This window comes from Ranitomeya imitator, chromosome 1 (assembly GCF_032444005.1).
Source record: "Ranitomeya imitator isolate aRanImi1 chromosome 1, aRanImi1.pri, whole genome shotgun sequence".
In the NCBI taxonomy this organism is placed as follows: Eukaryota; Metazoa; Chordata; class Amphibia; order Anura; family Dendrobatidae; genus Ranitomeya; species Ranitomeya imitator.
Genome location: NC_091282.1, coordinates 627,561,262 through 627,577,765, shown reverse-complemented (window position 1 = coordinate 627,577,765; position 16,504 = coordinate 627,561,262). Strand labels below are relative to the sequence as shown.

The window sequence follows — 16,504 nt, the reverse complement described above, 5'->3', positions numbered from 1 at the left end:
AGATAAGCCCCCAATGTAACCTGAAAGGTAAGAAAAACAGGTTATATTATATTCACCCAATGGTGGTCCCGGTTCGTTTTGGGTCCGATGGGCATCGCGGTCCGGGTCCAGCGCCTCCTATCTTCATACAATGACATCCTCTTCTTGTCTTTCTGCCGCGGCTCAAGCGCAGGCGTACTTTGTCTGCCCTGTTGAGGGCAGAGCAAAGTACTGCAGTGCGTCAGATTACCATTCATCAGATTACCATTCAAACCCCAGGAGTTCTGACGAACTCTTGGGAATCATTGAAAATAAGTCCTATTCCGGTCTCTTCCTGGATGCCCTTAGATCTAGGTTTGCACATTCCGAAGCTTGACAAACCAAAGGAGTGGTCCACAAGAAAGAAATCAGCCTTCCCAAAAGTCAAGAAGAATTCTTTCAAACATCATTTAACATGATATGTCTCTGTTATGTTTTTGTCAGAGCCAAATTCGCCTCAAGTCTCTACTTTTCAGGGTTGAGTCTTTTGAGGATTATTAGATTGAAATGAGTTTTGTTGGTTGGTCCTCCCTTCCTTTCTTTCACCTCACTAATAATTGTACTGTCTTAGAATACTGCTGCCTTGGGGGTGGAGGAGAGGGGGAGTCAGATTTTGGGGCTCAGCCTCATGAGAGAGCCTCTCTCTCTGAGTTAAACTTGTTGTTTTTTCTTCTAACCAATGCTTAAATTCAGGTTGTTTTTTCCATTTAACCTTTCACGATTGTTGCTTGGGTCAACTATGTCTCGTCTTTAATGTTGGGGTACTTACAACTCCCCCTGATGAAGATGAAAATGTTTTTGTATATAGTTCTGTTTTGATTAATGTTATTTTTCTGCAGGTGTACACTCTTGGCGTCAGAATCCATTGTTTTACATGCCAATGGCTGAATGAAACCAGGGAGACTCATCACCGTGGCCTTATTCAATGTAAAAGGTAGTCAAATTCTCTCCTTATTATGGAAAACCATGTACAGATTCTTTTCCTCCAAGAAACCCACTTTAAGGTAGAAAGAGCTCCCAACACCTCATTTTCTTGCTACCCTACTTGGTTTAATAGCTGCTCTTCCTCAGCCTCGAAGGGGGTCAGTATTGTCTTTAAAAAAGGCTACCTTTCACTTTAAAAGACTGCCTTGCAGATTCAGAAGGAAGGTATATCTTTGTTAAAGGTTTTTTAGCTAACACTTTGATTACATTTGGGAACCTAAATGCCCCTAACAGGGGACAGGCGCGATGGTTATCTTCAACTTTAGACACCCTGGCTTTGTTTAAGGAGGGCCTTCTGATTTTGGGAGGAGACTTTAATCTAACATTAAACCCCAACCTAGATACATCTAATGGAAAGTCATCATTGCCAATAAATGAGAGAAAGAACATTTTACACAAACTAAATTCATTAAATCTGATTGACCCATGGAGAATTTCCCACCGTACTACAAAAGACTATATCTTCTACTCAACCACACGTAATTCTCATCAAAGAATAGATTACCTACTGGTACAATCCTCATCGATTTTACTAATTGTAGACACTACAATAGGCCCTATAAAAATTTCAGATCATGCACCAATTTTTTTGAAGCTGCGAATCACCTCTCTTCCCCGACTTGGCATCTGAATGAATCCTTATTAGATAATGTGAAATTCAGGCAGCCATATTCCAGGGCACCAGATCACAGGTACAGGTAGGGCTGGCCAGCTTGGAAGCGAGTTGGGAGTCCCTTTTACCAGGTGGAGTTAGAAGCCTTCCCTCTAGCACTGTGGTGTATTTCCTTGCTGCCGTAGGCCTCTCCAAAGGTCCTCACGTGTTCTCTCTGTCCTCCTTGTAGGTAGGACACTAACCCGTATGACAGATGGCTTGAGCCTTTCTACAGGGTCTCTATCATAACCCAGGCTCTATGCGCCACTGTCTCTCCAGGTGTCAGGGTGGGCAGGTGACTTGTAATGCAGCTGTCCTGCCAGTTTATGCTGTGAGCCGTGGAGTCCCTCAAAGTCTTGGTCTTCCGGCTACCGGTGTCTGCTCTCTGTAGGGAAGTAGCCCAGCAGCAGCTATTCTCCCCAGTTCTCACTCTCCTGCACCTCACTTCTCTTACACCCTCCCTACAATCTGTTCGGCTTTCTCTTTCTATCTTTCTAGGAGCTGCAACACTTCTTGTGGCGGCATGGCCCCTATACTCCCTTCTCCTCTGTCTCTCTGACAGGAACTATCTGATTTTCCCTCTAGACCAGAATATACATATATATAGGGGAGCCACCCACAAGCTGGATCAGAGCTCAGTGTGAGCATGTTGCATGCTTGTGTTTACCTGGTAAAGAAGATCCTTCCTTGCTTCCAAGCGTGACATCACTCTCCCTGTGAGGAAAGCAATTCCACTGTGACAACCAGGAATCTGGGGTGTCACACATGTCTATACAAATGATAACTCTTTATAAGATATTTTATGATATGAGCTTCATGTTATTGTATGGTAAAATTCATAAATAAAGAATTGAAAAAAAAAAGAAATAGTGCTGGCTACTGGGTTGCCACTCTGTTAAACTCACAATACAAGACTACATTTAGCCAGATTCTTCCTCCCTGGAAGGTGATACGTGCATGCTGGAGTATCGAAACACGCTTGTAGATGGTCTTGAGAGAAGTTTTTCCCCAAGACAGCAGTGAATTATACAGTGTACATCACAGTTTTAGACATCCAACCCTGGGAACGCCAAGGTGTCATTGCAAAAAATATTAGCAGCAGCAGTGTAAGCAACATTAGCAATTTCAGTGTGTCATTTCAAACATTTTTTTAGACCAGTCCGTGAACCAGCAGAACAGAGTACAAGTCTGACATGTAAACCACTGGAGAATGGTGCAGGAGTATCACAAACCCAAGATTGGACTGAGCTCGCCTGTTACTCCTTGGAGATTTTGTCATGCCCCGCAGGCAGCGTTCTCTCAGAACGTGTCTTCAGCACTGCTGGTGGTGTCCTGACAGATAAACTGTCACCTGGCATTGTAGACTGCCTAACTTTCATCGAAATGAATAAGTCATGGATCTGCAATGACTTTTCCACCCCAATATCAGACTGGACAGACTAGGAATGGTGCAGTTTTCAGTGTCATCATTGAGCTTGCATTATTGCTGTCTGTGACACCTTTGTCATTGTTTCTGTGCCTGCTGTTGTCACTTCTCCTGATGTTACAAACAATTTTCTGAAATGTGGAGACTACAAGTTGGGTCTCCATCTGATGGGTTGCCTGTAGTGGTAGGTGTGTCAGAGGCCTATTATGCTGTTTCTACTCTGTGGAAATTGATGTCACTTTAGTGGTGTTTGATAAATTTTTTTGGAAATGTGGAGAATTCATGTTTGGTCTCTTTTATGTGTGTTGCCTGTACAAGTTGGCTACCAGACGGGCAGGCCTGCACTTACTTTCACTCAACTACATGTGTTACAATCCTTACATTTTTCTTCCAATAGTATTCTATGAAACTGATGTTTGTGCCATCTAAGTGTGACTGGGAAAAATACAAATTGGAGCTGTTCCATGATGTATCTGTGAGCAGGTTTCGGGATGTAGTAACAGACAAGAGGCAGAGCAAGGGTTAACTATATTTTACTTGAACAGGGGGTAACTCCAAGCAGGGAGATGAAGGGGTAAAAAGGAGTATAGCAAATGGTATAAATCCAAAGGATGTGCAGGGGGAGATAAATACAACAATAAGTAATGAAGCAGTTCTTTAAGGGTTAACTTATCGGTCCGGCGACGTCCTGACTGTAGAGTGTTTGGCTTAAACTCATTTCTCATCATAGTCTCTGTATCTGGAATCTATCACGCAGGCCTGCGCTGTCATGGTGCTCATAGGACGGAGCACCAACTGTTCTCTGCTGTACGCTGCTTGTTCCCGTCAGGACTGACTGCTTCCATGCACGCTGTCACGTTTTTAGTTTTGTCACGCCCCTTACTGTCAAGTGCAAAGGTCGGTCCAGGCTCTTAAGCTGTCCCCTGGATAACAGAGGAGACAGCCCTGACAGTTCTGGACCCAGCGCAAGAGAGATACCCCCGGTCCGGTCCTTCTTCTTACATATCAGTGCTCCCAGCAAGAAGGCTTAACCACTTAACAATTATGTCTTCATTGAAACTTCAATTCAAAGCTCTGATTCCCATCCTAGACCCTAATACCTCATGCATGGGCCATGGCTGACTGCTTCTGTACCATTACAAAACTTTCAACTGTGGGTTAATTGATCAGTCAACTACCTGTGTTACTTTCATTATATTTTTCTACTAAACTTATGTTTGTACCATCTGAGAGTGGCTGGGGAAAAGAACTGTTACATGAGGTATCAGGGCTTCTAGCAAAGAAGGCTTATATCACTCCATTAATCACCAGGTCTTAGTTTAAACTTTAATTCCAAGCTCTAAATACTAGGCCAGACCCTGATACCTCATGCATAGCCCATGGATGACTGCTGCTGTGCCATTATAAAATGTTCTACTGGGGGTCAATTGATCAGTCAACTACCTGTGTTACTTTCCTTCCAATTTTCTTCCAATAGTACTCTATGAAACTAATGTTTGTGCCTTTTGTGTTTGGCTGGGAAAAAAGGAACTGTTGTATGAGGTATCAGGGTTACCAGCAAAGAAGGCTTACACCGCTCCCTTAACCACCAGGTCTCTATTGGAACTTCAATTTCAAGTTGTAAATGCTATTACAGACCCTGTTACCTCTTTCATGGCCCATGGCTGACTGCTGCTGTGCCATTATTAAATGTCTACTGTGGGTCAATTAATGTTACTTTTCATGTTGTCTGCCCTAATTTTAGCTGTTTTGGAAGCTTTTTGTCACCCCTTAAGGTGTTGTGTATACATTTGATTTGGCCTGCCATTGAATTTATTGGGGTTTGGGTGCGTTCATTAAACTGTTCGGCGAACATCGTAATGTTCGAAGAACCGAAACGAACCTTGGAGGGGTCACTCATCTCTACTTGTGAAGACTATCTTAGTTACTTTTTAGTTTACCATTTTCTGTATGTGTTTTTTAGGTAATATTGAGAAGTCTACTAAAAAAAAGCAACTCAAGAAAAGCAATTTTCAGAACATAAAAACAAAAGAGTTGCGTGTAATTTGATTTATATTTGAACATACTGTATATCACAGGAAAACAAAAAGCAATAGGCTATTGAAGTGAATCTGTCAGCAGGTTTTTTTTCTTTTTAATCTGAGGGATGTTTCACTTATTAGGCTGTGCGCTGTAGTTTCAATACAATCAGTGTTTTATGAGAAACAAACTATCAATGCCTGAGTAGATCTCATGTGCAAGTCAGTCCAGCTGATCTTTGTGACCCCAACACCACAAATGATGAGCAGCTTGCTGACAATGCACAGTGTACACAGGAAGCTTCCAATCAAGGATGTGGGTGGGGATAAACACAGCTCGGCATTATGACCACTGCTACATCTACAATGAACAAAACTGGGGTTCTATCAAAACTTCAGCAAGTAGCCCAGTAATTGCAGGGATCAGGGTCTTTGCTTCCATACCATGCTGCTCTCTGATTAAATAGCAAGAACATGCTGACAGATTCCCATTAAGTAATTTGTGAATTTAAGCTTCAATGGAAGTTTATATTGAAACAGCAGGTCCCATGTAAAATTTGGAGCCTTGACTGGAGGATGAGTGAAATATAGGCTCCCCTTGGAGACTTGAGTAATTAATCTATTGCCCTATCAACATTCTGATTTTCCTTGCATGTCAGATCTGCTTCATTTTCCTACTTTCTTGTAGACCTCATTGCAGTATAGTGTAGTGACTAACTGTAGTAACAGAAAACTATTTACTTCTAGGATCTGCTTTTGATGAGCAAATTAATTCAAAGCAATTCAAATTTGCGTACAATTTTTAGAAATTCAATAAACTGACAAATTTGAAAAATGGCATCAGCAAATGAAAGGTCATAAGAACTAAAGGACATCTGGCTCACCATAATGCTTTACAGCTTTCACATCCCATGGTCTAGCACAGCCAATTAGTAATGACCATCAGAGCCTGTATGAAAGCAAAAGCAGGGAATGCAGCACCCATTTTAGAATAATTCTGAATAGCGAAAAGATGTTGCAGCTCACCCCTTAGCCTTAGGGTACCGTCACACTATACGATTTACCTACGATCACGACCAGCGATATGACCTGGCCGTGATCGTAGGTAAATCGTAGTGTGGTCGCTGGGGAGCTGTCACACAGACAGCTCTCCAGCGACCAACGATGCCGAGGTCCCTGGGTAACCAGGGTAAACATCGGGTAACTAAGCGCAGGACCGCGCTTAGTTACCCGATGTTTACCCTGGTTACAAGCGTTAAACTAAAAAAAAACAAACAGCACATACTTACATTCTGGTGTCCGTCAGGTCCCTTGCCGTCTCTGCTTCCCGCACTGTGACTGCCGGCCGTAAAGTGAAAGCAGAGCACAGCGGCTGTGCTTTCACTTTCACTTTACGGCCGGCAGTCACTGAGTGCGGGAAGCAGACTGCAAGGGACCTGACGGACACCAGAATGTAAGTATGTGCTGTTTGTTTTTTTTTAGTTTAACGCTTGTAACCAGGGTAAACATCGGGTAACTAAGCGCGGTCCTGCGCTTAGTTACCCGATGTTTACCCTGGTTACAAGCGAACGCATCGCTGGATCGCATCGCTAGATCGGTGTCACACACACCGATCTAGCGATGACAGCGGGAGATCCAGCAATGAAAGAAAGTTCCTTACGATCTGCTACGACGTACGATTCTCAGCAGGATCCCTGATCGCTGCTGCGTGTCAGACACAGCGATATCGTAACGATATCGCTGGAACGTCACGAATCGTACCGTCGTAGCGATCGAAATGTTATAGTGTGACGGTACCCTTAGGGATAGAAAAAGAAACAATAAAACACTGAAGAAACTGTACAGATAGTGTGTGATAAGACAGCAGTGAAGAAGAACACTATGTTAGTGAAACTGAACAATATGGATTTCATTGGGTCAGTAAGGATTGAAGACTTTGTTCACATCTGCTTTGCATTGGAACCTTTGTTAGAGTTTCAGGTGGAAATATTTTCATCATTCAAATCAAAGCTTCTTTTAGTCCTCATTTAAAATACTGATATCATTTTTCTAGTTTTATAATATTTTATGCTCCCTTTCTCATCTCATGTGTTAATATGTTAAATGTTGTCTGTTAGGTAAAAAATGTTCCAATTTGAATGAGCCATTTCAACCCAACAAAAAATGGAGGATGTGAACAGTACCATTGTCACCGAATTTGTTTTACTGGCATTTAAAGATTTTCGTCATTTTCAAATGTTGCTTTTTGTTGTCTGCCTATTCATTTATATTACATGTATCATCGGAAACATGATTATATTTTTGCTTATTCTTATAGACATTAGTCTTCATTCCCCTATGTACTACTTTATTAGCAGATTTTCTATTTTGGAAATCTTTTTTGTTTCTATCATTATCCCAAAACTTTTAGACATTCTTCTTGCAGGTAGAAACCGGATCAGTTTCATGGCTTGTTTTTTTCAGTTATACTGTGCTGATACCACCGGTATAGTAGAATGTTACCTTCTCACTGTTATGGTTTTTGATAGACATTTTGCCATCACAAGCCCATTGCAATACTTGATCATAATGAGTCATTGGTATACCAGACTGGCTGTATTCCCATGGATTGTCGGTTTGGTTGCGGCTTTGATACCTACCATCATCACAGCATCTTTAAAATTCTGTGGACCCAACATAATTGACCATTTCTTCTGTGACTTGGCTCCTTTACAGAATTTAGCATGTTCTGATCCCTTTGTCAGTAATCTTGTGACAAGTATAATAGCCATTATTGTGGTTCTTTTCCCCTTCATCATAATAATAGGGTTTTATATTCATATCATCATTACAGTCTTAAAGATTAAGAGCGTCGAAGGGAAATTTAAAGCTTTCTCCACCTGCTCCTCTCACCTAATCGTAGCCAGTCTATTCTTCAGCACAGGAATAATTGTCTATGTTAGTCCTAATGGAAGCAATTATGATAAATTCTTTGCTCTCATATACAAAGTGGTCACTCCATTGTTAAACCCATTTATTTATGTCTTAAGAAACCAGGAGGTGAGGAAAGCTTTTGCAATGACATTTTCACTTATGAAGAAGAAACACATTGTTAATTTGAAGTGCTAACTTTAGTTAAAAATGTCCAACTTTTTTTAACCCCTTAGCGACCGCCGATACGCCTTTTAACGGCGGCCGCTAAGGGTACTTAAACCACAGCGCCGTTAATTAATGGCGCTGTGGAAAAAGTAAATAGCGCCCCCCAGAGTCGGATTTTCTCTGGGGTCTCGGCTGCCGGGGGTAGCCGAGACCCCAGAGAACATGATGCGGGGGTTTTTTAACCCACCCCGCATTTGCGATCGCCGGTAATTAACCGTTTACCGGCGATCGCAAAAAACAAAACAAAACGCGATCTCTTTTTAATTTCTCTATCCTCCGATGTGATCGCACATCAGAGGATAGAGAAAAGGGGTCCCAGGTAGCCCCCCAATACTCACCTATCTCCCCCGATGCTCCTCGTGGCTCCCGGTGGGTGCCGCCATCTTGAAAAGGCAGCCGAGACCCCAAAGAGCATGATCGGGGGTCGGTTTTAGCGACCCCTGTTTTGCGATCGCCGGTAATTAACTGTTTACCGGCGACCGCAAAAAAAAAAAAAGTTAAGTGTAATTCTCTGTCCTCTGATGTGATCGCACATCAGAGGACAGAGAAATAGGGGGATTCGGGGACCCTACAATACTCACCTGTGTCCCTGGATCCTCCTGCTGCTCCTCCTGGCCGCCGGCATCTTCTGGGCAAAAGAAAATGGCGGGCGCATGTGCAGTGCGCCCGCCATCTGTCTCCATCTGCCGGCTGGCAGGAGAAGAGCAGTTGGGGCTAAAATTAGGGTTAGGGGTAGGGTTAGGGTTAGGGGTGGGGTTAGGGGTAGGGTTAGGGCTAGGGGTAGGGTTAGGGGTAGGGTTAGGGTTAGGGGTAGGGTTAGGAATAGGGTTAGGGCTAGGGTTAGGGTTAGGGGTAGGGTTAGGGGTAGGGTTAGAGGTAGGGTTAGGGTTAGGGGTAGGGCTAGGGTTAGGGGTAGGGTTTGGGGTAGGGTTAGGGGTAGGGTTAGGGCTAGGGGTAGTGTTAGGGGTAGGGTTAGGGCTAGGGTTAGGGCTAGGGTTAGGGGTAGGGTTAGGGCTAGGGTTAGGGTTAGGGCTAAATTTAGGGTTACGGTTGGGGCTAAATTTAGAGTTAGGGTTGGCGCTAAATTTAGGGTTAGGCTTCTTTCACACTTACGTCGGTACGGGGCCGTCGCAATGCATCGGCCCGACATACCGACGCACGTTGTGAAAATTGTGCACAACGTGGGCAGCGGATGTAGTTTTTCAATGCATCCGCTGCCCAATCTATGTCCTGGGGAGGAGGGGGCGGAGTTACGTCCACGCATGCGTGGTCAGAAATGGCGGATGCGACGTACAAAAAAACGTTACATTGAACGTTTTTTTGTGCTGACGGTCTGCCAAAACACTGATCCAGTGCACTACGGACGCGACGTGTGGCCATCCGTCACGATCCGTCGGCAATACAAGTCTATGGGCAAAAAACGCATCCTGCGGGCACATTTGCAGGATCCGTTTCTTGTCCAAAATGACGGATTGCGACGGATGCCAAACGACGCAAGTGTGAAAGTAGCCTTAGGGCTAGGTTTAGGGTTGAGGCTAAAGTTAGGGTTAGAGTTGGGATTAGGGTTAGGGTTTGGATTAGGGTTGGTATTAGGGTTAGGGTTGGCATTAGGGTTACGCTTGGGATTAGGGTTAGGTTTGGGATTAGGGTTAAGGTTAGGGTTGTGATTAGGGGTGTATTGGGATTAGGGTTAGGTTTGAGGTTAGTGTTGAGATTAGGATTAGGGGTGTGTTGGATTTAGGGTTTTGATTAGGGTTATGGTTAGGGTTGACATTAGGGTTGTTTTGGGGTAAGGGTTGGGATTATCGTTAGGGTTAGTGATTAGGATTATGGATCGGGTTGGGATTAGGGTTAGGGGTGTGTTGGAGTTGGGTTGGAGCTAGAATTGAGGGGTTTCCACTGTTTAGGTACATCAGGGGGTCTCCAAACACGACAGCCAATTTTGCGCTCAAAAAGTCAAATGGTGCTCCCTCCCTTCTGAGCTCTGCCGTGCGCCCAAACAGTGGTTTACCCCCACATATTTGGCATCAGCATACTCGGGATAAATTGGACAACAACTTCTGGGGTCCAATTTCTCTTGTTACCCTTGTGAAAATAAAAACTTGGGGGCTACAAAATCCTTTTTGTGGAAAAATATATAAATATTTTTTTTTATGACTCTGCATTATAAACTTCTGTGAAGCACTTGGGCATTCAAAGTTCTCACCACACATCTATATAAGTTCCTTGGGGGGTCTAGTTTCCAAAACGGGGTCACTTGTGGGGGGTTACTACTGTTTAGGTACATCAGGGGCTCTGCAATCGCAACATAATGCCCACAGACCATTCTATCAAAGTCTGCATTCCAAAAAGGCGCTCCTTCCCTTCCGAGCTCTGCCGTGCGCCCAAACAGTGGTTTACCCCCACATATGGTGCATCAGCGTACTCGGGATAAATTGTGCAACAACTATTGCAGTCCAATTTCTCCTGTTACCCTTGTGAAAATAAAAACTTGGGGGATACAATATCTTTTTTGTGGAAAAAAAAATATTTTTTATTTTCACGACTCTGCATTCTAAACTTCTGTGAAGCACTTGGGCATTCAAAGTTCTCACCACACATCTAGATAAGTTCCTTGGGGGGTCTAGTTTCCAAAATGGGGTCACTTGTGGAGGGTTTCTACTGGTTAGGTTCATCAGGGGCTCTGCAAACGCAACATAATGCCCGCAGACCATTCTATCAAAGTCTGCATTCCAAAACGGCGCTCCTTCCTTCCGAGCTCTGCCGTGCACCCAAACAGTGGTTTACCCCCACATATGGGGTACCAGCATACTCAGGACAAATTGGACAACAACGTTTGGGGTCCAATTTCTCTTGTTACCCTTGTGAAAATAAAAACTTGGGGGCTAAAAAATCTTTTTTGTGGAAAAAAAAAATATTTTTTATTTTCACGACTCTGCATTATAAACTTCTGTGAAGCACTTGGGCATTCAAAGTTCTTACCACACATCTAGATAAGTTCCATGGGGGGTCTAGTTTCCAAAATGGGGTCACTTGTGGGGGATTTCTACTGTTTAGGCACATCAGGGGCTCTCCAAACGCGACATGGCGTCCAATCTCAATTCCAGCCAATTCTACATTGAAAAAGTAAAACGGCACTCCTTCTCTTCCAAGCTCTGCGGTGCGCCCAAACAGTGGTTTACCCCCACATATTGGGTATCAGCGTACTCAGGAGAAATTGCACAACAACTTTTGTGGTCTATTTTCTCCTGTTACCCTTGTGAAAATAAAAATTTGTGGGCAAAAAGATCATTTTTGTAGAAAAAATGCGATTTTTTTTTTCACGGCTCTACATTATAAACTTCTGTGAAGCACATGGGGGTTCAAAGTGCTCACCACACATCTAGATAAGTTCCTTAAGGGGTCTAGTTTCCAAAATGGGGTCACTTGTGGGGGATTTCTACTGTTTAGGCACATCAGGGGCTCTCCAAACGCGACATGGCGTCCAATCTCAATTCCAGCCAATTCTACATTGAAAAAGTAAAACGGCACTCCTTCTCTTCCAAGCTCTGCGGTGCGCCCAAACAGTGGTTTACCCCCACATATTGGGTATCTGCATACTCAGGAGAAATTGCACAACAAATTTTGTGGTCTAATTTCTCCTGTTACCCTTGTGAAAATAAAAATTTGTGGGCAAAAAGATCATTTTTGTAGAAAAAATGCGATTTTTTTTTTCACGGCTCTACATTATAAACTTCTGTGAAGCACATGGGGGTTCAAAGTGCTCACCACACATCAAGATACGTTCCTTAAGGGGTCTAGTTTCCAAAATGGGGTCACTTGTGGGGGATTTCTACTGTTTAGGCACATCAGGGGCTCTCCAAACGCGACATGGCGTCCAATCTCAATGACAGCCAATTCTACATTGAAAAAGTAAAACGGCACTTCTTCTCTTCCAAGTTCTGCGGTGTGACCAAAAAGTGGTTTACCCCCACATATGGGGTATTGGCGTATTCAGGAGAAATTGCACAACAAAATTTATGGTTACATTTCTGTTTTTACACTTGTGAAAATAAAAAAAATGGTTCTGAATTAAGATGTTTGCAAAAAAAAGTTAAATGTTCATTTTTTCCTTCCACATTGTTTCAGTTCCTGTGAAGCACGTAAAGGGTTAATAAACTTCTTGAATGTGGTTTTGAGCACCTTGAGGGGTGTAGTTTTTAGAATGGTGTCACACTTCATTATTTTCTATCATATAGACCCCTCAAAATGACTTCAAATGTGATGTGGTCCCTAAAAAAAAATGGTGTTGTAAAAATGAGAAATTGCTGGTCAACTTTTAACCCTTATAACTCCCTAACAAAAATTGTGCTGATGTAAAGTAGACATGTGGGAAATGTTATTTATTAACTATTTTTTGTGACATATCTCTCTGATTTAAGGGCATAAAAATACAAAGTTTGAAAATTGCAAAATTTTAAAAATTTTCGCCATATTTCCGTTTTTTTCATAAATAATCGCAAGTAATATCGAAGAAATGTTACCACTAACATGAAGTACAATATGTCATGAAAAAACAATCTTAGAATCAGCGGGATCCATTGAAGCGTTCCAGAGTTATAACCTCATAAAGGGACAGTGGTCAGAATTGCAAAAATTGGCCCGGTCATTAAGTACCAAATTGGCTCTGTCACTAAGGGGTTAAGCATTTATATGTTTCTCAGGAAGAAAAAAACTCATTGGCAGTTGTGTCCAACTTACGCTCATGATGGATAAAATCCCTTTGTAATCCAACAATGCAATTGTAGAAATTCTTAATTATTCCCACAAGCAGAGTTAAGCAAAATGATGTGCAAAGAACTACCAAATCCTAAGTGTAGAAACTTGGGTTACTCTTCTGATTAGCAAGCACTACAATGTTGAATGGTACATGTCATTACATAGTCAGGGGGGCCTACAAATCAGAGGAGGCACTGAGAAAGAAGGTGGTAGGAAGTTTGTGGGGCTTTGGTTTGGCTTCCATGGTGCATCGACTTGGCCACTGGACCAACATTTTGCAAATGTTTTTCTTATATTTATTCACTGGTAAACTTTAAATTCGACTGAAAATAAGTGAGTTTTTAAGCTCTTCTCACCCTCTGCTGTGCATTTATGGTACTCTGGTAAGATACTTGATGCAAAACTTCCAGGTGTTTTTTTTTGCAGGCTCAGACTATGATCTTGCACCATCTGCAGCAGGTGTAACCTGTTTCATACAGCTGATATGCTGCTGCAATGACCAGGGTCTATGATAGCCACGATTACAATCATACAACTCACTAGTAGTCAGTGGCGTAGGAAGGGGGGTGCGGGGGGGGGCGGGGGCGGTCCGCCCCGGGCGGCACAATGCGGGGGGCGGCCGGCGCTGCAGGAGAAGAAAAAAAAAAAAAAAAAAGACGCCCCTTTAAATCTTCGGGCGGCGCCATCCGCCGCCACGACCAGGGCCAGCTCCCCCCACCACCGGACCCCGCCCCCCGCTCTATACTCACCTCTCCTGGTTCCTGCGGCGCCGGCAGCTGCAGCGTCCTCTGACTCTGCGACGTCTCAGAGCAGAGGGCGCGATGACGTCACTACTGTGCGCGCCGCTCTGCCTCTCTGTCCTGAGCGTCGCAGAGCCGGAGAGACGCAGACTGGCTGCACCGGACCTGCGCTAGGAACGGGAGAGGTGAGGATTTTACTTTTTTTTTTTTTTCTTTATGTCTGACTGTCTGGGGCTGGGGCAATGCTGGACACACTGGGGCAATACTGGAGACCATGGGGCAGATTGCTGGACACACTGGGGCAGTACTGGAGACCATGGGGCAGATTGCTGGACACACTGGGGCAATACAGGAGACTATGGGGCAGATTGCTGGACACACTGGGGCAGTACAGGAGACTATGGGGCAGATTGCTGGACACACTGGGGCAATACATGAGACCATGGGGCAGATTGCTGGACACACTGGGGCAATACATGAGACCATGGGGCAGATTGCTGGACACACTGGGGCAATACAGGAGACCATGGGGCAGATTGCTGGACACACTGGGGCAATACAGGAGACTATGGGGCAGATTGCTGGACACACTGGGGCAATACATGAGACCATGGGGCAGATTGCTGGACACACTGGGGCAATACATGAGACCATAGGGCAGATTGCTGGACACACTGGGGCAATACATGAGACCATGGGGCAGATTGCTGGACACACTGGGGCAATACAGGAGACCATGGGGCAGATTGCTGGACACACTGGGGAAATACTGGAGACCATGGGGCAGAATGCTGGACACACTGGGGCAATACAGGAGACCATGGGGCAGATTGCTGGACACACTGGGGCAATACAGGAGACCATGGGGCAGATTGCTGGACACACTGGGGCAATACATGAGACCATGGGGCAGATTGCTGGACACACTGGGGCAATACAGGAGACCATGGGGCAGATTGCTGGACACACTGGGGAAATACTGGAGACCATGGGGCAGAATGCTGGACACACTGGGGCAATACAGGAGACTATGGGGCAGATTGCTGGACACACTGAATACTGGAGACCATGGGGCAGATTTCAGGACACATTGAGGCAATGCTGGAGACCCTGGGCAGACTTCTGGACATACTGGGGCAATACTGGAGACCATGGGGCAGATTGCTGGACACACCGGGGCAATACTGGAGACCATGGGGCAGAATGCTGGACACACTGGGGCAATACTGGAGACCATGGGGCAGAATGCTGGACACACTGGGGCAATACAGGAGACCATGGGGCAGATTGCTGGACACACTGGGGCAATACTGGAGACCCTGGGGCAGATTTCTGGACACATTGAGGCAATGCTGGAGACCCTGGGGCAGACTTCTGGACACACTGGGGCAATGCTGGACACTGGGGCAGATTGCTGGACACACTGGGGGTAATATGCTGGACACACTGGGGCAATGCTGGACACTGGGGGTAATATGCTGGACACACTGGGGAAAGGCTGGACACTGGGGCAGATTGCTGGACACACTGGGGGCAGTGCTGGACATACTGGGGCAGATTGCTGGACACACTGGGGGTAATATGCTGGACACACTGGGGCAGATTGCTGGACAACATGGGGGTAATATGCTGGACACACTGGGGCAGATTGCTGGACAACATGGGGGTAATATGCTGGACACACTGGGGGCAGGACTTGAGGCATGGGCAGAATGTAGATACGGGGCATGATTGGAGACACGGGGCAGGATTGGATCATGGGGCAGGACGGATACGATGGAGGCTGGTGGGGCAGGATGGGGAGATCATATGGGGTAGAATGGATACTCATGAGGGCAGGATGCGAGAACATATGGCTGGAGCCAGGAATGAGAAACGGGGCCAGGGTGGGGAATATTATTACCATAGGGGCTAATTAAGGGATATTATTACTGCAGTGATGTATTTATTTTATTTTTTGAGTATACTGTTTTAAATGGGGGGGCGGTCCTGTTACTGTGCAGAGTGACACTATATCACCTTTTTTTCTTCATGTGATGTAATGTAGAAGTTGTGAAAAATTAAGTAATGTGTTCTGCAAGCGGAGCTCGAGATAACTGTGTTATTTCCTGCAGAAACGAGTCCTGGCTGGAAGGAATGATGGCGGTCTGTGCTGGATGAAAGATGAAGGACTTCACCTAGAGACGTCACTGGTGAGTCAGTGTTACCTATACACTGACACTATACACTGTATACTATATAGAGGTCCTGTGTATAATGTCACCAGTGATCTCTGTATTACCTCTACACAGACACTGCATACTAAGTAAAGATCTCCTGTGAATACTGGCACTTATGGTGATAGTATTGTGGTTTTTTTTTTATTACTGATCAGTATTGTAGTATTCAGTCACTATGTGGTGGTAATATGTGGTCTGGAAATGGTGTTGTGGTATTTGTCCCTTGTATGTAGTATTATTCGGTCACTATGTGGCCTGGTCATGGTGTGGTGGTATTAAGTCACAGGTGTGGCATGTGGGGGTGACACCATTAGGCCCAGTTTAAGTTCTACAAAACAGGAAAACCGTTTTTGGTAACCTTTGTGTGTATTGAGCCGGGGGGGTGGGGGGGGCGCCAAACTCGGGAACAGCCCCGGGCGGCAAAAGCTCTAGCTACGCCTCTGCTAGTAGTCAGTAGGGAACATGGCATGATTAAAAAACAGAGGGGCTCTTTCTGTACCTCCATTAGTCCCCACATAATGTGAGATGTTGATAAATGTTATGGCAACTAA

At 44.6% G+C, this 16,504-nt stretch overlaps 1 protein-coding gene across 1 annotated transcript; it reads left to right on the top strand.

Annotated features, from left to right (window-relative positions):
- The first annotated feature begins 7,261 nt into the window (after positions 1 to 7,261).
- Positions 7,262 to 8,206, top strand: LOC138637833 (olfactory receptor 6E1-like). The gene has a single exon (XM_069726786.1). It carries the CDS (start codon positions 7,262 to 7,264, stop codon positions 8,204 to 8,206), a length of 945 nt encoding a protein of 314 aa, XP_069582887.1.
- Positions 8,207 to 16,504: the final 8,298 nt, after the last annotated feature.